The sequence below is a fragment of the Anastrepha ludens genome, chromosome 6 (assembly GCF_028408465.1).
Source record: "Anastrepha ludens isolate Willacy chromosome 6, idAnaLude1.1, whole genome shotgun sequence".
NCBI lineage: Eukaryota > Metazoa > Arthropoda > Insecta > Diptera > Tephritidae > Anastrepha > Anastrepha ludens.
In genome coordinates, this window is record NC_071502.1 from 24758357 (window position 1) to 24781897 (window position 23541).

General features: G+C 35.2%; 2 protein-coding genes across 2 annotated transcripts; both read right to left on the bottom strand.

Moving 5' to 3' along the window:
* Window positions 1-6385: 6385 nt before the first annotated feature.
* LOC128868224 (coenzyme Q-binding protein COQ10, mitochondrial-like) lies at window positions 6386-7098 on the bottom strand. Its single transcript, XM_054110064.1, has one exon. The coding sequence runs from the start codon at window positions 6859-6861 to the stop codon at window positions 6418-6420; it is 444 nt and encodes a 147-aa protein (XP_053966039.1). The 5' UTR covers window positions 6862-7098; the 3' UTR covers window positions 6386-6417.
* An 8625-nt stretch (window positions 7099-15723) lies between these two features.
* Window positions 15724-16690, bottom strand: LOC128868052 (coenzyme Q-binding protein COQ10, mitochondrial-like). Its single transcript, XM_054109781.1, has 3 exons — window positions 16537-16690; window positions 16275-16378; window positions 15724-16208 (listed from the first exon to the last, which is right to left on the bottom strand). The coding sequence occupies exons 1-3, from the start codon at window positions 16645-16647 to the stop codon at window positions 15758-15760; spliced, it is 666 nt and encodes a 221-aa protein (XP_053965756.1). The 5' UTR covers window positions 16648-16690; the 3' UTR covers window positions 15724-15757.
* Window positions 16691-23541: the final 6851 nt, after the last annotated feature.

Below are 23541 nucleotides of genomic sequence, written 5' to 3' on the forward strand. Positions count from 1 at the left end.
TTTTAAAATTAGAGCATAAAATTATTGTTGCCTATTTTTTCATAAGAAGAAGAAGAGAGCCGGCTCCAAACAGCTGTTTTCTAAATCACTATTTTCATATTACCAGATATGATTTAGTTGTTAAATAATACCCAAAATGTCCACGGCGAAAACGCATGGAGGCACACTATGGTAATACAACGTGGAATAAGCGAACACAGCCTCCGGAAGACTGGTCTAAGCCATTACCTGAGTGGTTGGCGAAGAAGTATGAGAATACTTATTTGGAGTTGAAACAAATGGAATTGGATGGACGAAGAACATCTGAAGTGATTGAAAAATCATATTGTGCGATAATGTAGATCAAAAAGTTTAGACACTACTGAAATGAGACATTTTGAGACCTTTTTTATTAAATATCTCGAAAACTAAGCGAAATATCAAAAAATTTTACTTACACATATGTACATACACACAACATATATACATATATCCGCATATATAAATACATATATAAGTTCACAAATTTAAATTTGCTTATGCCATCCTTCTGTGTGCCTGGTAATAAAGCATTTTCTATACATACATATATATACGTATATCTTTTTTCTTCTTCTTTTTGGTGTCGCTTTTTAGTTTCATCGAGTCTCAAATCACTCCCAACGATTCTAAAGAAGTTTTCACTTCAAAATGTCCCATTTTAAAAATAAAGTACTTTCTTTTTTTGATTCTTCATGCAAACTAAATTATATTTTCGTATTATTATATAGTATTATTATGTGTTATTTTATTATTAAAATATAATCATATATTTTTTCGACTAAATCACTGGCACGCATATTTATTGAAATCGGTAAACTGTATAACAGAAATTTGTACGGCAATAAGAGCAGAGTTTTGTGCTTATTTTAAATAAAATATTATAAGGCAGTCAAAAGGTCTGTTCATGAAGCAAATAAATTGTAAAAATTGTAACAAATTAACAAGTTTTGGTGTTCATGTACCCAAAACAATTGCAAAGTAAGGGAGAGTGAGAGAGCAAAATAACATTTCAATTTGAGGGGAAGTAGCAAGTTTTTACTGTATACATTTTGACGTGATAACGTCTTATAATTCGATTTAGCCGGCTGGTCGTTACCTTGCATGAACTGCAAGCGAAAGCGCGGAACGAACGACATAGAGCACAATCGGCCCCCGCATTCGGCAACGTTCGACATCTGCACACCTACTTGAGTGAACATATGTATATATGTATGTATATGCGCATATGTACATATATAAATTCGCATATTTGTATTTGCATATGCCTTCTTCCCGTGTGCATGGTAATGAATCATTTCTCTGTTGCGAATAGGACGATGATAGGAAAAATAGGAAATGAAAGGGAGTGTTTCGAGTGTAAAGTGTCTTGAAAAAGGCAAATCGATGATGTTGTCTCTTAGTGTTTTTGACTTATTAACGTCTGATGCACAATCGACATTGAACATATCTTTCATGAATTTGAGAAATGTTTCGTCAACTTTCATGTTTGTGTAAATTTAACTTGAACTATTCCATTGCGATTCCATTTACCTCCTCCTCTATATCCATACAAAATATCTATCAAACAAATAAAATTAAAATTTTGTTTTGAAAATTGCAACCAGTACATCAGTATTTTCTTATGACGTTCTCACGTTAAACTATCGTCAGTAAACCGACTTACAGACTTACTTTTTTACTTGTAAGAATTTGCAAGTGAGAGAAACAGTTAAACGCAAAGTAAAAATAAACACGAATTAAAATTTTTCGAATTGAGATAAAATTCTAAATTTAAATTAAAAAAATTGATTAAAATGGAGTATCTAATTTAGATATCCTATATTAAATAGAAATCGGTCAATCATGTAGAGGCATGCACTTCTGAACCACAGCTTCCAGTCACCGCTGCTGCAGTTTGCGAAATGCAAATCGAAAGCATTGAAGATATCTTTGGTGTTTTATGCTTGCACTTCTTGGTTATTAACTAATTTGGCAATATATGTATGTATATCATATACTTGCATAGGGGGCGTCCATAAATTACGTGAGATGTTTAAGGGGGGGAGGGGGTCGAGCCAAATCTCATCTAATCTTACGTTGGAGAGAGGGGGGGGGGGGGGGTCTCGGCAAATATCACGCAATTTTTTTCTGATTGAAACAAAAAAATTGTACATGCTTAAGATTTAATCTCAAACGTAATCGTAGTATGATTAAGATCATTCACTAATTCGTTCAAAAGAAAATAATTTCATTCATACTTCGACGTTATACATTACTACTGTCAAACCACCATATTTGTTTTATACCAAATAGCTCAATTTAATCTGAATTTGCGGTACAGTGTAGCCCGTCGGTTGTTTTCGCGCCACTATGAGCCGAACGCCCTATCACTCAGGTTGACGTTTGACAATTCCGGACTTTAAAGAACATGACGGAAAATCATTTGCTCCATTTCTAATACGCGTACCGATTCAACCGCTGAATGCCTGCATCAGCACGCCTATTGATCTCTATTGCCCAAGTATACGTGATGATTTAGAGAAAATATGCTGCAGTACATGCGGTATTTACTTCGCATCTATCACAAGAGCTGCAGAGCACAGGAGAGCAGCTCACATTGCACCAGCTAAGCAAGCGCGTATGTTCCGCAAAGTGCGACCCTCACGGATTGTCACAAGACGAGCTAATGAGTTACTGTGCGCAAGCGTCAACGGCTTAGAGTGGCTAGATTAGAACGAAGTTGAAGGAGCACATGATTTTACTGAAAATCATATGGACATGTTGGTCCCAATAGTCTCTCTTGAAACCGCGCATGATTCTCCATGGACTGAATTAGAGTAGATATTCTTTTTTTAATCGCAGTAGTTACGATTTAAGTCTTCTATTGATAAATTTTTATTACACTTATAACTCTCAGCAATATTGATTACTAGTCTTAACTAGTCGTAAATAAAAGCACGAAGCAATTTTTTTTTTCTTTTTACAATAACAATCCAACGCGTTTACATAAGAAACCCACATTTTGAAAAATCTCACGTGAGATTGGGGGATGGGGGAGGGGGTTGAATAAAATCTCACGATACCTCACGTAATTTATGGACGCCCCCATACATGCATATACAGCAGCAAGGAAAATATATAGAAAGCTATGATTGCCACAACAATTCAATTGAAAATTTAATGTTCTTCATCTGACATCGTTGATGAAATACAATAAATTATTATGGACGAAATAAATCATGTGGTGCTAGGGTCGTTATTTTGCATTATATTTGCTTTATTTTTAAATTTTTTTTTTTTTAATTTTTTTTTTTTTTACTTTTTGTGACTTCTTCCCGTCAACAATTTAATAAGGTGAGCTTGCAAATTTTTACTGCTTTGCGTTCATTTAATTTTTTTTATTTTTCTCGTTGAGAGCGAATTCTCGGAAATTAAGGGGGAACGCCACTGTTTGGGGCCAAAAAATAGTCGATTTTTGTGATTTTTTTTTTTTTGTAAGTAGGAAAGATTATTCGAGGACCGAACAAAAGGCAATTTATTATATCGCACCCTAAATACAAAAGGGGCACAACTCTAAATTTTCCACACTCGAGCTTGACTTGTTTACAGTAGCACAGAAACCAAACTATGTGATATATCACGCTGAAATTTGCCATGTAAGCTTATAACAGTCCTACCAAAAAACAAAAAAATTATTTTTGCCATATGTCATCCGCGGACCGTTTTATTGATACCGTCTCGTTCATATTTGAGCAGAACGTACATTTTGAGTTGTGACCCTTTTGTATTTAGGGTGCGATATACTAGCAAACCCGGCCCCCTTCGCTGGGCACACTAAAATAGAATAGATATGGTTTAGAACAGAAAATATATGATTTTCATATTATTTATTTCTTTATTCTTCATTCAAGCGCTTTGGCATAAACAATATTTTTTGTTTTCTATTTGTTTTTGAGTAAATATAAAATATAATTTGAAAATCAGGAAAAAAGAAGATTGTTTTTAAATTTCAAATCAACGCATATGAATAAACAATCGTCCTTTTTCCTGATCATCCATGAATTTTCCGTTTCAATTTATATGTTTTATTAAGCATTGGAGCTTTTTTAACCATTATCCATTTATATTTTTCAAAAAAAAAAAACGAAAAAAAATTTTTTTTCCACGAACACATAATTTCATTCGGATTTCACATTAAATTCTCAAATTTCGTAAGAAATTACTCACTGTTCCAAAATCCACTCCAAAAAAATTCACAAACAATTTTTACATGTTGCACTTACGTTTTTTTCCTTATGGCATCCAAATCAGAAAGAAATATTGACACATTGTAACTCACACTGTCAATTTGACAGTTCAGTTCCGCCCCAAGCGTTAAAACAGTAAGCGACATTATGGCTGGTTCAAAAGAGCGCTGTACCCGTTGCCAGTGCTCCGAATTACAACCAAACTTTACGAAACCCATTTTCAATACTTACTTAACAATGTGCGTAAGTTTGGTTTAATTCGGTTCAAAGACACGGCGGGTCCACGTTTTGGCATATATTTCGAGACCCTAGTCATCAATAGGTATGAAAATTACCCCGTATTAAAGCACTTATCAACAGCTTTCATTTGATATCCATATTGTACAAACACATTCTAGGGTCCACGTTTTGGTCTCTATCTCGAGACCCTAGTCACGGAGCGGATGGAAATACTCTGAACTAAAGCATTCACCAACAGCTTCCATTTGATACCCATATTGTACATACACATCCGAAGGTTACCCGGGTCCACGTTTTGACCTATATCTCGAGACCCTATCTACCAATAGGTATCCAAACTATACGGAAACCATCTTCAATACCTCCTTAACAATGTGTGTAATTTGGTTTAATTCGGTGCAAAGACACGGCGGGTCCACGTTTTGGCATATATTTCCAGACCCTAGTCATCAATAGGTATGAAAATTACCCCGTATTAAAGCACTTATCAACAGCTTTCATTTGATACCCATATTGTACATACACAACCAAAGGTTACCCGGGTCCACGTTTTGACCTATATCTCGAGACCCCAGTCACGGAGCGGCATAAAAAATACTCTGTACTAAAGCATTCACCAACAGCTTCAATTTGATATCCATATTGTACAAACACATTCTAGGGTCCACGTTTTGGTCTCTATCTCGAGACCCTAGTCACGCAGCGGCATGAAAAATACTCTGGACTAAAGCATTCACCAGCAGCTTCCATTTGATATCCATATTGTACATACACATCCGAAGGTTACCCGGGTCCACGTTTTGACCTATATCTCGAGCCCTATTTCCAAAATAAAATATAATCCATGTTACTCGTGGATGATGTAGCTTTCGAATGGTGAAAGAATTTTTAAAATCGGTCCAGTAGTTTTTGAGCCTATTCATTACAAACAAACAAAGTTTTCCTCTTTATAATATTAATATAGATGTATTAAACTATGTTAACGTAAATTTTTATTAAAAAATATTGAAAATTGACAATTTTTTTTTTTTTTTTTTTTTTTTTAGAATAATTCGCAAGCTCGTCCAGCAAGACCCATATCGACTAAGAAAATAAACTTCGATACTGAATGAAAAAGTTCTGTCTGAATGTGTTTCATTAGAACAACCAACTGTCTTTCAAATCGCAATAACGGTAGTTAAGTATTGCACGTTCATAGCTTTAATAGTTTACCGATAAGAAAGTTAACCCTTAACGACCGCTACGGGGACATGAAAAGAATTGCAACTTTGTACATCCCTGGTTTGTTGACCACATAAAATTATAAATCAAGTAAATATATTGAATTAATATCAAAATAAATCAGATTAATGTTTAGTTAAAGTTTTCATTCTTATAAACGTTTCAGAATTTCACCTCTAATTTCCCCGACGTCTTATGGGCGAGTATTACAAAAAAGCTCTCGGCCGTTAAGAGTTAATATCATCCATCCACTCATACATTTTACCCAGGAACTTAAAAAAGCACGGTTGTTATACCACAAAAAGGAACTGTAACAGTTTGGTTATTATTTCTTGTTTTAAAATGTTTATTTACAATAGACTTAACCACTAATTTAATAAATTTGTTATCTTTGAGTAATTTTGTTTGAAAAAGATACACACCTCAGCTCTGGGTACTGTCGGTGAGGCTTTTTTTTCTTGTTTGCTTATGATTACCATGTAAAGCTTTGTACAAAATAGTGTGATCTCGTGTGAACTATAAGTAAAAATATACTTATGTATGTATGCACTTATGTACAAATGTATGTATAAGTTTAACAATGATATTTTTGCAATATATAATAATAATATATAATATAATAATAAAAGTATATAAATAAAAATAATCAATCACACAAAAGTACTTGAATACGGAGTTATTTATGTTTAACTTGTTCATTGCGTCTTGGTCAAGATCTTCGCCATAATATAAGCGATTTAATTGAAGGTGGTCCATATCGTCGTTCAGCTTCCGCCACAAAAGCATGGTCCATTTGATCGCAAATTAAATCGAAAAAAATATTTGCAATATTGCTGTGTATCAGCGATTTGAATTCGAAAGCTACTTTGAAATCCACAACACAAGATTGTGGAATATCCTTCAGACCGGGACTAAATCGCCAATTGTTACGCAAATAGTTGAATAATCTTCCATCTGTGCATACAGATTTTACCAGCACAGGATTTTGAAGCGAAACGTTTGAGGTATAATTTTCGTTCAGCGGTGGGAAACCGACAATTAAGTCAGCCTTGAAGCCGTCATTACGCTTACTGTGTACGAGTGATTTCTTCACGTATGGCACAAACTTATAATAGTTCGATACGTCGGCGACCACATCATACATTTCTTGCATCGAGTATCTGCAAATTTGCGAAACGCCAACTTAAGTGAGTAATAGCGGATGCAATACACATTTGCACGCCTACCCAATTAACTCCTTTTTGGCATATTCCCGATTCTTGTTTGTAAGATCACTAAAAGTGAAGAAGTCTCGTTGAGGACAGTTCACGTTTCTGCCGGCAGCTGTGCTACAAAGAGAAGTAAACAAACTTGAAAAAATTAAGTTGCGAATTGCGATTTCCATATCGAGTTCATGTAGACACATTCGAACTGGTACGATATGCTTTGGTAGGGGGGTTATATAATTTTCATTGAAATTAGATTTTTCTATGAAATAAGTAATACTTACAATTGTGTGTAGGTGCAACCGATAAGTTGCCTATTTGCCAGCAACAATTTTGCGTTCTTGAACATTACGCCACAAAAAATTCCACAGCTACGTGTGAACGATCTGCCCATCTGGAATTCACTATTTACACTATTGAAACAATAACACACGAATTGTTTTTTTTTTTTTGTGCTTTGAAAATTTATTATTTATTATTATTTAAAATTTTTATTTTCGTGTTCTCCGTATTCAAGTCAAGCTACAACTGAGCATAATTCAATAATGAATCATGACAACTGATTCCATTTTTTTCAATGAGGTTATGATGTCAGTGAAGGAAATATTTCTGCCGGTTTCACAGTAGTTTCTGTGAAGTGAATTTTAAAGCGTGTATATGTAAAATATCTTATAACTCAAGAACGGGCTCACCTATCCAAACCAAATTTTTAGGCTTTGTTTGGACTATTCAGTAGATGGTTTGTGTTTTGAAATTTTAAGAATCGGATACCAGGGTCTCGAGAAATAGGCCAAAACGTGAACCCGGGTAACCCTAGGATGTGTTTGTACAATATGGGTAGCAAATGGAAGCGGTTGATGATTTCTATAGTATAGAGTATTTTTCATACCGTTCCGTGACTAGGGTCTGGAGATATAATCCAAAACGTGGACCCGGGTAACCCTAGGATGTGTTTGTACAATATGGGTAGCAAATGGAAGCTGCTGATGATTCTATAGTATAGAGTATTTTTGATGCCGCTCCGTGACTAGGGTCTCGAGATATCGGCCAAAATGTGGACCCCGATAACTTAAGGATGTGTTCGTACAATATGGGTAGCAAATGGGAGCTGTTGATAAATGCTAATGAAAAGAGGACTTTTCTTTTCGCTAGGTAACTAAGGACTCCAGATATAGACCAATTGGGAACTCGCCTTCAGGTTAAGAGATTGCATTGCATTCTTATGTACTACAACCAGTTATAATGTTTTAAGCGGCGGGCGGTCCCTTCTTCTCTGTCTGTGGCATTTACCGAAGCGTATTTGTTGAGGTGGGTAACACGTGTTAGCCCGCAATGTGTGACCTGCCCATCTCAATCTGTTGATCATGATTGTGGTTATCACAGATGGGATATAGCTTTTAAAAAATTAGAAATTTTCAATGTGGGCAGTATATTAACAAATGTAAGTGGCGTTCCTCAAACAGTCGGTTCTATGTTACCGGAACAACCGGACTTACTATATGTAGTATATCTGGTCAAGGACTGTCACTCCAGCAGCACTCCCCGTACAAGTATGGGGAATGTTTTTCCTCTTACAACAACAAGAGGACCTTAAAAGAACCATAGGCAATACTAGTAAGACACTGAATGTCCGTGTCCAGCACTGATGCATAAGAGGGGCAAACACCAGTGTAAACATATTTTACCAGAGGAAAAAAGGGCTCCATAAAATAGGACAAACACTAAAATTTGTTGAGGAATTTGGGCTCAGAGAAATACTTTTAATCCATGAAAAAGGCACAATACATCTTTCAGGTCGTAGTGCTAAGTGCTCTTATAATAATAAAAAAAAAATACATTTAAAACTAGTTACCTAAAAGAGTTTTGAGCCAATTTCGAAACAAATTTACCACAGTAATACGGGTTTTAAAATTAGAGCATAAAATTATTGTTGACTATTTTTTCATAAGAAGAAGAAGAGAGCCGGCTCCAAACAGCTGTTTTCTAAATCACTATTTTCATATTACCAGATATGATTTAGTTGTTAAATAATAACCAAAATGTCCACGGCGAAAACGCATGGAGGCACACTATGGTAATACAACGTGGAATAAGCGAACACAGCCTCCGGAAGACTGGTCTAAGCCATTACCTGAGTGGTTGGCGAAGAAGTATGAGAATACTTATTTGGAGTTGAAACAAATGGAATTGGATGGACGAAGAACACCTGAAGTGATTGAAAAATCATATTGTGCGATAATGTAGATCAAAAAGTTTAGACACTACTGAAATGAGACATTTTGAGACCTTTTTTATTAAATATCTCGAAAACTAAGCGAAATATCAAAAAATTTTACTTACACATATGTACATACACACAACATATATACATATATCCGCATATATAAATACATATATAAGTTCACAAATTTAAATTTGCTTATGCCATCCTTCTGTGTGCCTGGTAATAAAGCATTTTCTATACATACATATATATACGTATCTCTTTTTTCTTCTTCTTTTTGGTGTCGCTTTTTCGTTTCATCGAGTCTCAAATCACTCCCAACGATTCTAAAGAAGTTTTCACTTCAAAATGTCCCATTTTAAAAATAAAGTACTTATATAGTATTATTATGTGTTATTTTATTATTAAAATATAATCATATATTTTTTCGACTAAATCACTGGCACGCATATTTATTGAAATCGGTAAACTGTATAACAGAAATTTGTACGGCAATAAGAGCAGAGTTTTGTGCTTATTTTAAATAAAATATTATAAGGCAGTCAAAAGGTCTGTTCATGAAGCAAATAAATTGTAAAAATTGTAACAAATTAACAAGTTTTGGTGTTCATGTATCCAAAACAATTGCAAAGTAAGGGAGAGTGAGAGAGCAAAATAACATTTCAATTTGAGGGGAAGTAGCAAGTTTTTACTGTATACATTTTGACGTGATAACGTCTTATAATTCGATTTAGCCGGCTGGTCGTTACCTTGCATGAACTGCAAGCGAAAGCGCGGAACGAACGACATAGAGCACAATCGGCCCCCGCATTCGGCAACGTTCGACATCTGCACACCTACTTGAGTGAACATATGTATATATGTATGTATATGCGCATATGTACATATATAAATTCGCATATTTGTATTTGCATATGCCTTCTTCCCGTGTGCATGGTAATGAATCATTTCTCTGTTGCGAATAGGACGATGATAGGAAAAATAGGAAATGAAAGGGAGTGTTTCGAGTGTAAAGTGTCTTGAAAAAGGCAAATCGATGATGTTGCCTCTTAGTGTTTTTGACTTATTAACGTCTGATGCACAATCGAAATTGAACATATCTTTCATGAATTTGAGAAATGTTTCGTCAACTTTCATGTTTGTGTAAATTTAACTTGACCTATTCCATTGCGATTCCATTTACCTCCTCCTCTATATCCATACAAAATATCTATCAAACAAATAAAATTAAAATTTTGTTTTGAAAATTGCAACCAGTACATCAGTATTTTCTTATGACGTTCTCACGTTAAACTATCGTCAGTAAACCGACTTACAGACTTACTTTTTTACTTGTAAGAATTTGCAAGTGAGAGAAACAGTTAAACGCAAAGTAAAAATAAACACGAATTAAAATTTTTCGAATTGAGACAAAATTCTAAATTTAAATTAAAAAAATTGATTAAAATGGAGTATCTAATTTAGATATCCTATATTAAATAGGAATCGGTCAATCATGTAGAGGCATGCACTTCTGAACCACAGCTTCCAGTCACCGCTGCTGCAGTTTGCGAAATGCAAATCGAAAGCATTGAAGATATCTTTGGTGTTTTATGCTTGCACTTCTTGGTTATTAACTAATTTGGCAATATATGTATGTATATCATATACTTGCATAGGGGGCGTCCATAAATTACGTGAGATGTTTAAGGGGGGGAGGGGGTCGAGCCAAATCTCATCTAATCTTACGTTGGAGAGAGGGGGGGGGTCTCGGCAAATATCACGCAATTTTTTTCTGATTGAAACAAAAAAATTGTACATGCTTAAGATTTAATCTCAAACGTAATGGTAGTATGATTAAGATCATTCACTAATTCGTTCAAAAGAAAATAATTTCATTCATACTTCGACGTTATACATTACTACTGTCAAACCACCATATTTGTTTTATACCAAATAGCTCAATTTAATCTGAATTTGCGGTACAGTGTAGCCCGTCGGTTGTTTTCGCGCCACTATGAGCCGAACGCCCTATCACTCAGGTTGACGTTTGACAATTCCGGACTTTAAAGAACATGACGGAAAATCATTTGCTCCATTTCTAATACGCGTACCGATTCAACCGCTGAATGCCTGCATCAGCACGCCTATTGATCTCTATTGCCCAAGTATACGTGATGATTTAGAGAAAATATGCTGCAGTACATGCGGTATTTACTTCGCATCTATCACAAGAGCTGCAGAGCACAGGAGAGCAGCTCACATTGCACCAGCTAAGCAAGCGCGTATGTTCCGCAAAGTGCGACCCTCACGGATTGTCACAAGACGAGCTAATGAGTTACTGTGCGCAAGCGTCAACGGCTTAGAGTGGCTAGATTAGAACGAAGTTGAAGGAGCACATGATTTTACTGAAAATCATATGGACATGTTGGTCCCAATAGTCTCTCTTGAAACCGCGCATGATTCTCCATGGACTGAATTAGAGTAGATATTCTTTTTTTAATCGCAGTAGTTACGATTTAAGTCTTCTATTGATAAATTTTTATTACACTTATAACTCTCAGCAATATTGATTACTAGTCTTAACTAGTCGTAAATAAAAGCACGAAGCAATTTTTTTTTTCTTTTTACAATAACAATCCAACGCGTTTACATAAGAAACCCACATTTTGAAAAATCTCACGTGAGATTGGGGGATGGGGGAGGGGGTTGAATAAAATCTCACGATACCTCACGTAATTTATGGACGCCCCCATACATGCATATACAGCAGCAAGGAAAATATATAAAAAGCTATGATTGCCACAACAATTCAATTGAAAATTTAATGTTCTTCATCTGACATCGTTGATGAAATAGAATAAATTATTATGGACGAAATAAATCATGTGGTGCTAGGGTCGTTATTTTGCATTATATTTGCTTTATTTTTTAATTTTTTTTTTTTAATTTTTTTTTCTTTTACTTTTTGTGACTTCTTCCCGTCAACAATTTAATAAGGTGAGCTTGCAAATTTTTACTGCTTTGCGTTCATTTAATTTTTTTTATTTTTCTCTTTGAGAGCGAATTCTCGGAAATTAAGGGGGACCGCCACTGTTTGGGGCCAAAAAATAGTCGATTTTTGTGATTTTTTTTTTTTTTGTTAGTAGGAAAGATTATTCGAGGACCGAACAAAAGGCAATTTATTATATCGCACCCTAAATACAAAAGGGGCACAACTCTAAATTTTCCACTCTCGAGCTTGACTTGTTTACAGTAGCACAGAAACCAAACTATGTGATATATCACGCTGAAATTTGCCATGTAAGCTTATAACAGTCCTACCAAAAAACAAAAAAATTATTTTTGCCATATGTCATCCGCGGACCGTTTTATTGATACCGTCTCGTTCATATTTGAGCAGAACGTACATTTTGAGTTGTTACCCTTTTGTATTTAGGGTGCGATATACTAGCAAACCCGGCCCCCTTCGCTGGGCACACTAAACTAGAATAGATATGGTTTAGAACAGAAAATATATGATTTTCATATTATTTATTTCTTTATTCTTCATTCAAGCGCTTTGGCATAAACAATAATTTTTGTTTTTCTATTTGTTTTTGAGTAAATATAAAATATAAATTGAAAATCAGGAAAAAAGAAGATTGTTTTTAAATTTCAAATCAACGCATATGAATAAACAATCGTCTTTTTTCCTGATCATCCATGAATTTTTCGTTTCAATTTATATGTTTTATTAAGCATTGGAGCTTTTTTAACCATTATCCATTTATATTTTTCAAAAAAAAAAAACGAAAACAAATTTTTTTTCCACGAACACATAATTTCATTCGGATTTCACATTAAATTCTCAAATTTCGTAAGAAATTACTCACTGTTCCAAAATCCACTCCAAAAAAATTCACAAACAATTTTTACATGTTGCACTTACGTTTTTTTCCTTATGGCATCCAAATCAGAAAGAAATATTGACACATTGTAACTCACACTGTAAATTTGACAGTTCAGTTCCGCCCCAAGCGTTAAAACAGTAAGCGACATTATGGCTGGTTCAAAAGAGCGCTGTACCCGTTGCCAGTGCTCCGAATTACAACCAAACTTTACGAAACCCATTTTCAATACTTACTTAACAATGTGTGTAAGTTTGGTTTAATTCGGTTCAAAGACACGGCGGGTCCACGTTTTGGCATATATTTCGAGACCCTAGTCATCAATAGGTATGAAAATTACCCCGTATTAAAGCACTTATCAACAGCTTTCATTTGATATCCATATTGTACAAACAAATTCTAGGGTCCACGTTTTGGTCTCTATCTCGAGACCCTAGTCACGGAGCGGATGGAAATACTCTGAACTAAAGCATTCACCAACAGCTTCCATTTGATGCCCATATTGTACATACACATCCGAAGGTTACCCGGGTCCACGTTTTGACCTATATCCCGAGACCCTATCTACCAATAGGTATCCAAACTATACGGAAACCATCAATACCTCCTTAACAATGTGTGTAAGTTTGGTTTAATTCGGTGCAAAGACACGGCGGGTCCACATTTTGGCATATATTTCCAGACCCTAGTCATCAATAGGTATGAAAATTACCCCGTATTAAAGCACTTATCAACAGCTTTCATTTGATACCCATATTGTACATACACAACCAAAGGTTACCCGGGTCCACGTGTTGACCTATATCTCGAGACCCCAGTCACGGAGCGGCATGAAAAATACTCTATACTAAAGCATTCACCAACAGCTTCAATTTGATATCCATATTGTACAAACACATTCTAGGGTCCACGTTTTGGTCTCTATCTCGAGACCCTAGTCACGGAGCGGATGGAAATACTCTGAACTAAAGCATTCACCGACAGCTTCCATTTGATACCCATATTGTACATACACATCCGAAGGTTACCCGGGTCCACGTTTTGACCTATATCTCGAGACCCTATCTACCAATAGGTATCCAAACTATACGGAAACCATCTTCAATACCTCCTTAACAATGTGTGTAATTTGGTTTAATTCGGTGCAAAGACACGGCGGGTCCACGTTTTGGCATATATTTCCAGACCCTAGTCATCAATAGGTATGAAAATTACCCCGTATTAAAGCACTTATCAACAGCTTTCATTTGATACCCATATTGTACATACACAACCAAAGGTTACCCGGGTCCACGTGTTGACCTATATCTCGAGACCCCAGTCACGGAGCGGCATAAAAAATACTCTGTACTAAAGCATTCACCAACAGCTTCAATTTGATATCCATATTGTACAAACACATTCTAGGGTCCACGTTTTGGTCTCTATCTCGATACCCTAGTCACGGAGCGGCATGAAAAATACTCTGGACTAAAGCATTCACCAGCAGCTTCCATTTGATACCCATATTGTACATACACATCCGAAGGTTACCCGGGTCCACGTTTTGACCTATATCTCGAGCCCTATTTCCAAAATAAAATATAATCCATGTTACTCGTGGATGATGTAGCTTTCGAATGGTGAAAGAATTTTTAAAATCGGTCCAGTAGTTTTTGAGCCTATTCATTACAAACAAACAAAGTTTTCCTCTTTATAATATTAATATAGATGTATTAAACTATGTTAACGTAAATTTTTATTAAAAAATATTGAAAATTGACAAATTTATGTAATTAAACGTAACGAGTTAAAAACAAATGATTATTAAAAAATATTGAAAATTGACAAATTTTTTTTTTTTTTTTTTTTTTTAGAATAATTCGCAAGCTCGTCCAGCAAGACCCATATCGACTAAGAAAATAAACTTCGATACTGAATGAAAAAGTTCTGTCTGAATGTGTTTCATTAGAACAACCAACTGTCTTTCAAATCGCAATAACGGTAGTTAAGTATTGCACGTTCATAGCTTTAATAGTTTACCGATAAGAAAGTTAACCCTTAACGACCGCTACGGGGACATGAAAAGAATTGCAACTTTGTACATCCCTGGTTTGTTGACCACATAAAATTATAAATCAAGTAAATATATTGAATTAATATCAAAATAAATCAGATTAATGTTTAGTTAAAGTTTTCATTCTTATAAACGTTTCAGAATTTCACCTCTAATTTCCCCGGCGTCTTATTGGCGAGTATTACAAAAAAGCTCTCGGCCGTTAAGAGTTAATATCATCCATCCACTCATACATTTTACCCAGGAACTTAAAAAAGCACGGTTGTTATACCACAAAAAGGAACTGTAACAGTTTGGTTATTATTTCTTATTTTAAAATGTTTATTTACAATAGACTTAACCACTAATTTAATAAATTTGTTATCTTTGAGTAATTTTGTTTGAAAAAGATACACACCTCAGCTCTGGGTACTGTCGGTGAGGCTTTTTTTCTTGTTTGCTTATGATTACCATGTAAAGCTATGTACAAAATAGTGTGATCTCGTGTGAACTATAAGTAAAAATATACTTATGTATGTATGCACTTATGTACAAATGTATGTATAAGTTTAACAATGATATTTTTGCAATATATAATAATAATATATAATATAATATATAATATAATAATAAAAGTATATAAATAAAAATAATCAATCACACAAAAGTACTTGAATACGGAGTTATTTATGTTTAACTTGTTCATTGCGTCTTGGTCAAGATCTTCGCCATAATATAAGCGATTTAATTGAAGGTGGTCCATATCGTCGTTCAGCTTCCGCCACAAAAGCATGGTCCATTTGATCGCAAATTAAATCGAAAAAAATATTTGCAATATTGCTGTGTATCAGCGATTTGAATTCGAAAGCTACTTTGAAATCCACAACACAAGATTGTGGAATATCCTTCAGACCGGGACTAAATCGCCAATTGTTACGCAAATAGTTGAATAATCTTCCATCTGTGCATACAGATTTTACCAGCACAGGATTTTGAAGCGAAACATTTGATGTATAACTTTCATTCAGCGGTGGGAAACCGACAATTAAGTCAGCCTTGAAGCCGTCATTACGCTTACTGTGTACGAGTGATTTCTTCACGTATGGCACAAACTTATAATAGTTCGATACGTCGGCGACCACATCATACATTTCTTGCATCGAGTATCTGCAAATTTGCGAAACGCCAACTTAAGTGAGTAATAGCGGATGCAATACACATTTGCACGCCTACCCAATTAACTCCTTTTTGGCATATTCCCGATTCTTGTTTGTAAGATCACTAAAAGTGAAGAAGTCTCGTTGAGGACAGTTCACGTTTCTGCCGGCAGCTGTGCTACAAAGAGAAGTAAACAAACTTGAAAAAATTAAGTTGCGAATTGCGATTTCCATATCGAGTTCATGTAGACACATTCGAACTGGTACGATATGCTTTGGTAGGGGGGTTATATAATTTTCATTGAAATTAGATTTTTCTATGAAATAAGTAATACTTACAATTGTGTGTAGGTGCAACCGATAAGTTGCCTATTTGCCAGCAACAATTTTGCGTTCTTGAACATTACGCCACAAAAAATTCCACAGCTACGTGTGAACGATCTGCCCATCTGGAATTCACTATTTACACTATTGAAACAATAACACACGAATTGTTTTTTTTTTTTTGTGCTTTGAAAATTTATTATTTATTATTATTTAAAATTTTTATTTTCGTGTTCTCCGTATTCAAGTCAAGTTACAACTGAGCATAATTCAATAATGAATCATGACAACTGATTCCATTTTTTTCAATGAGGTTATGATGTCAGTGAAGGAAATATTTCTGCCGGTTTCACAGTAGTTTCTGTGAAGTGAATTTTAAAGCGTGTATATGTAAAATATCTTATAACTCAAGAACGGGCTCACCTATCCAAACCAAGTTTTTAGGCTTTGTTTGGACTATTCAGTAGATGGTTTGTGTTTTGAAATTTTAAGAATCGGATACCAGGGTCTCGAGAAATAGGCCAAAACGTGAACCCGGGTAACCCTAGGATGTGTTTGTACAATTTGGGTAGCAAATGGAAGCGGTTGATGATTTCTATAGTATAGAGTATTTTTCATACCGTTCCGTGACTAGGGTCTGGAGATATAATCCAAAACGTGGACCCGGGTAACCCTAGGATGTGTTTGTACAATATGGGTAGCAAATGGAAGCTGCTGATGATTCTATAGTATAGAGTATTTTTGATGCCGCTCCGTGACTAGGGTCTCGAGATATCGGCCAAAATGTGGACCCCGATAACTTAAGGATGTGTTCGTACAATATGGGTAGCAAATGGGAGCTGTTGATAAATGCTAATGAAAAGAGGACTTTTCTTTTCGCTAGGTAACTAAGGACTCCAGATATAGACCAATTGGGAACTCGCCTTCAGGTTAAGAGATTGCATTGCATTCTTATGTACTACAACCAGTTATAATGTTTTAAGCGGCGGGCGGTCCCTTCTTCTCTGTCTGTGGCATTTACCGAAGCGTATTTGTTGAGGTGGGTAACACGTGTTAGCCCGCAATGTGTGACCTGCCCATCTCAATCTGTTGATCATGATTGTGGTTATCACAGATGGGATATAGCTTTTAAAAAATTAGAAATTTTCAATGTGGGCAGTATATTAACAAATGTAAGTGGCGTTCCTCAAACAGTCGGTTCTATGTTACCGGAACACCCGGACTTACTATATGTAGTATATCCGGTCAAGGACTGTCACTCCAGCAGCACTCCCCGTACAAGTATGGGGAATGTTTTTCCTCTTACAACAACAAGAGGACCTTAAAAGAACCATAGGCAATACTAGTAAGACACTGAATGTCCGTGTCCAGCACTGATGCATAAGAGGGGCAAACACCAGTGTAAACATATTTTACCAGAGGAAAAAAGGGCTCCATAAAATAGGACAAACACTAAAATTTGTTGAGGAATTTGGGCTCAGAGAAATACTTTTAATCCATGAAAAAGGCACAATACATCTTTCAGGTCGTAGTGCTAAGTGCTCTTATAATAATAAAAAAAAAATACATTTAAAACTAGTTACCTAAAAGAGTTTTGAGCCAATTTCGAAACAAATTAGTGCTAAGTGCTCTTATAATAATAAAAAAAAAATACATTTAAAACTAGTTACCTAAAAGAGTTTTGAGCCAATTTCGAAACAAATTTACCACAGTAATACGGGTTTTAAAATTAGAGCATAAAATTATTGTTGCCTATTTTTTCATAAGAAGAAGAAGAGAGCCGGCTCCAAACAGCTGTTTTCTAAATCACTATTTTCATATTACCAGATATGATTTAGTTGTTAAATAATACCCAAAATGTCCACGGCGAAAACGCATGGAGGCACACTATGGTAATACAACGTGGAATAAGCGAACACAGCCTCCGGAAGACTGGTCTAAGCCATTACCTGAGTGGTTGGCGAAGAAGTATGAGAATACTTATTTGGAGTTGAAACAAATGGAATTGGATGGACGAAGAACACCTGAAGTGATTGAAAAATCATATTGTGCGATAATGTAGATCAAAAAGTTTAGACACTACTGAAATGAGACATTTTGAGACCTTTTTTATTAAATATCTCGAAAACTAAGCGAAATATCAACAAAAATTTTTACTTACGCATATGTACATACACACAACATATATACATATATCCGCATATATACATACATATATAAATTCACAAATTTAAATTTGCTTATGCCATCCTTCTGTGTGCCTGGTAATGAAGCATTTTCTATACATACATATATATACGTATATCTTTTTTCTTCTTCTTTTTGGTGTCGCTTTTTAGTTTCATCGAGTCTCAAATCACTCCCAACGATTCTAAAGAAGTTTTCACTTCAAAATGTCCCATTTTAAAAATAAAGTACTTTCTTTTTTTGATTCTTCATGCAAACTAAATTATATTTTCGTATTATTATATAGTATTATTATGTGTTATTTTATTATTAAAATATAATCATATATTTTTTCGACTAAATCACTGGCACGCATATTTATTGAAATCGGTAAACTGTATAACAGAAATTTGTACGGCAATAAGAGCAGAGTTTTGTGCTTATTTTAAATAAAATATTATAAGGCAGTCAAAAGGTCTGTTCATGAAGCAAATAAAATGTAAAAATTGTAACAAATTAACAAGTTTTGGTGTTCATGTATCCAAAACAATTGCAAAGTAAGGGAGAGTGAGAGAGCAAAATAACATTTCAATTTGAGGGGAAGTAGCAAGTTTTTACTGTATACATTTTGACGTGATAACGTCTTATAATTCGATTTAGCCGGCTGGTCGTTACCTTGCATGAACTGCAAGCGAAAGCGCGGAACGAACGACATAGAGCACAATCGGCCCCCGCATTCGGCAACGTTCGACATCTGCACACCTACTTGAGTGAACATATGTATATATGTATGTATATGCGCATATGTACATATATAAATTCGCATATTTGTATTTGCATATGCCTTCTTCCCGTGTGCATGGTAATGAATCATTTCTCTGTTGCGAATAGGACGATGATAGGAAAAATAGGAAATGAAAGGAAGTGTTTCGAGTGTAAAGTGTCTTGAAAAAGGCAAATCGATGATGTTGCCTCTTAGTGTTTTTGACTTATTAACGTCTGATGCACAATCGAAATTGAACATATCTTTCATGAATTTGAGAAATGTTTCGTCAACTTTCATGTTTGTGTAAATTTAACTTGACCTATTCCATTGCGATTCCATTTACCTCCTCCTCTATATCCATACAAAATATCTATCAAACAAATAAAATTAAAATTTTGTTTTGAAAATTGCAACCAGTACATCAGTATTTTCTTATGACGTTCTCACGTTAAACTATCGTCAGTAAACCGACTTACAGACTTACTTTTTTACTTGTAAGAATTTGCAAGTGAGAGAAACAGTTAAACGCAAAGTAAAAATAAACACGAATTAAAATTTTTCGAATTGAGACAAAATTCTAAATTTAAATTAAAAAAATTGATTAAAATGGAGTATCTAATTTAGATATCCTATATTAAATAGGAATCGGTCAATCATGTAGAGGCATGCACTTCTGAACCACAGCTTCCAGTCACCGCTGCTGCAGTTTGCGAAATGCAAATCGAAAGCATTGAAGATATCTTTGGTGTTTTATGCTTGCACTTCTTGGTTATTAACTAATTTGGCAATATATGTATGTATATCATATACTTGCATAGGGGGCGTCCATAAATTACGTGAGATGTTTAAGGGGGGGAGGGGGTCGAGCCAAATCTCATCTAATCTTACATTGGAGAGAGGGGGGGTCTCGGCAAATATCACGCAATTTTTTTCTGATTGAAACAAAAAAATTGTACATGCTTAAGATTTAATCTCAAACGTAATGGTAGTATGATTAAGATCATTCACTAATTCGTTCAAAAGAAAATAATTTCATTCATATTTCGACGTTATACATTACTACTGTCAAACCACCATATTTGTTTTATACCAAATAGCTCAATTTAATCTGAATTTGCGGTACAGTGTAGCCCGTCGGTTGTTTTCGCGCCACTATGAGCCGAACGCCCTATCACTCAGGTTGACGTTTGACAATTCCGGACTTTAAAGAACATGACGGAAAATCATTTGCTCCATTTCTAATACGCGTACCGATTCAACCGCTGAATGCCTGCATCAGCACGCCTATTGATCTCTATTGCCCAAGTATACGTGATGATTTAGAGAAAATATGCTGCAGTACATGCGGTATTTACTTCGCATCTATCACAAGAGCTGCAGAGCACAGGAGAGCAGCTCACATTGCACCAGCTAAGCAAGCGCGTATGTTCCGCAAAGTGCGACCCTCACGGATTGTCACAAGACGAGCTAATGAGTTACTGTGCGCAAGCGTCAACGGCTTAGAGTGGCTAGATTAGAACGAAGTTGAAGGAGCACATGATTTTACTGAAAATCATATGGACATGTTGGTCCCAATAGTCTCTCTTGAAACCGCGCATGATTCTCCATGGACTGAATTAGAGTAGATATTCTTTTTTTAATCGCAGTAGTTACGATTTAAGTCTTCTATTGATAAATTTTTATTACACTTATAACTCTCAGCAATATTGATTACTAGTCTTAACTAGTCGTTAATAAAAGCACGAAGCAATTTTTTTTTCTTTTTACAATAACAATCCAACGCGTTTACATAAGAAACCCACATTTTGAAAAATCTCACGTGAGATTGGGGGATGGGGGAGGGGGTTGAATAAAATCTCACGATACCTCACGTAATTTATGGACGCCCCCATACATGCATATACAGCAGCAAGGAAAATATATAGAAAGCTATGATTGCCACAACAATTCAATTGAAAATTTAATGTTCTTCATCTGACATCGTTGATGAAATAGAATAAATTATTATGGACGAAATAAATCATGTGGTGCTAGGGTCGTTATTTTGCATTATATTTGCTTTATTTTTTAATTTTTTTTTTTTAATTTTTTTTTCTTTTACTTTTTGTGACTTCTTCCCGTCAACAATTTAATAAGGTGAGCTTGCAAATTTTTACTGCTTTGCGTTCATTTAATTTTTTTTATTTTTCTCTTTGAGAGCGAATTCTCGGAAATTAAGGGGGACCGCCACTGTTTGGGGCCAAAAAATAGTCGATTTTTGTGATTTTTTTTTTTTTTGTTAGTAGGAAAGATTATTCGAGGACCGAACAAAAGGCAATTTATTATATCGCACCCTAAATACAAAAGGGGCACAACTCTAAATTTTCCACACTCGAGCTTGACTTGTTTACAGTAGCACAGAAACCAAACTATGTGATATATCACGCTGAAATTTGCCATGTAAGCTTATAACAGTCCTACCAAAAAACAAAAAAATTATTTTTGCCACATGTCATCCGCGGACCGTTTTATTGATACCGTCTCGTTCATATTTGAGCAGAACGTACATTTTGAGTTGTGACCCTTTTGTATTTAGGGTGCGATATACTAGCAAACCCGGCCCCCTTCGCTGGGCACACTAAAATAGAATAGATATGGTTTAGAACAGAAAATATATAATTTTCATATTATTTATTTCTTTATTCTTCATTCAAGCGCTTTGGCATAAACAATATTTTTTGTTTTTCTATTTGTTTTTGAGTAAATATAAAATATAAATTGAAAATCAGGAAAAAAGAAGATTGTTTTTAAATTTCAAATCAACGCATATGAATAAACAATCGTCTTTTTTCCTGATCATCTATGAATTTTTCGTTTCAATTTATATGTTTTATTAAGCATTGGAGCTTTTTTAACCATTATCCATTTATATTTTTCAAAAAAAAAAAACGAAAACAAATTTTTTTTCGACGAACACATAATTTCATTCGGATTTCACATTAAATTCTCAAATTTCGTAAGAAATTACTCACTGTTCCAAAATCCACTCCAAAAAAATTCACAAACAATTTTTACATGTTGCACTTACGTTTTTTCCTTATGGCATCCAAATCAGAAAGAAATATTGACACATTGTAACTCACACTGTCAATTTGACAGTTCAGTTCCGCCCCAAGCGTTAAAACAGTAAGCGACATTATGGCTGGTTCAAAAGAGCGCTGTACCCGTTGCCAGTGCTCCGAATTACAACCAAACTTTACGAAACCCATTTTCAATACTTACTTAACAATGTGTGTAAGTTTGGTTTAATTCGGTTCAAAGACACGGCGGGTCCACGTTTTGGCATATATTTCGAGACCCTAGTCATCAATAGGTATGAAAATTACCCCGTATTAAAGCACTTATCAACAGCTTTCATTTGATATCCATATTGTACAAACACATTCTAGGGTCCACGTTTTGGTCTCTATCTCGAGACCCTAGTCACGGAGCGGATGGAAATACTCTGAACTAAAGCATTCACCAACAGCTTCCATTTGATGCCCATATTGTACATACACATCCGAAGGTTACCCGGGTCCACGTTTTGACCTATATCCCGAGACCCTATCTACCAATAGGTATCCAAACTATACGGAAACCATCAATACCTCCTTAACAATGTGTGTAAGTTTGGTTTAATTCGGTGCAAAGACACGGCGGGTCCACATTTTGGCATATATTTCCAGACCCTAGTCATCAATAGGTATGAAAATTACCCCGTATTAAAGCACTTATCAACAGCTTTCATTTGATACCCATATTGTACATACACAACCAAAGGTTACCCGGGTCCACGTGTTGACCTATATCTCGAGACCCCAGTCACGGAGCGGCATGAAAAATACTCTATACTAAAGCATTCACCAACAGCTTCAATTTGATATCCATATTGTACAAACACATTCTAGGGTCCACGTTTTGGTCTCTATCTCGAGACCCTACTCACGGAGCGGATGGAAATACTCTGAACTAAAGCATTCACCGACAGCTTCCATTTGATACCCATATTGTACATACACATCCGAAGGTTACCCGGGTCCACGTTTTGACCTATATCTCGAGACCC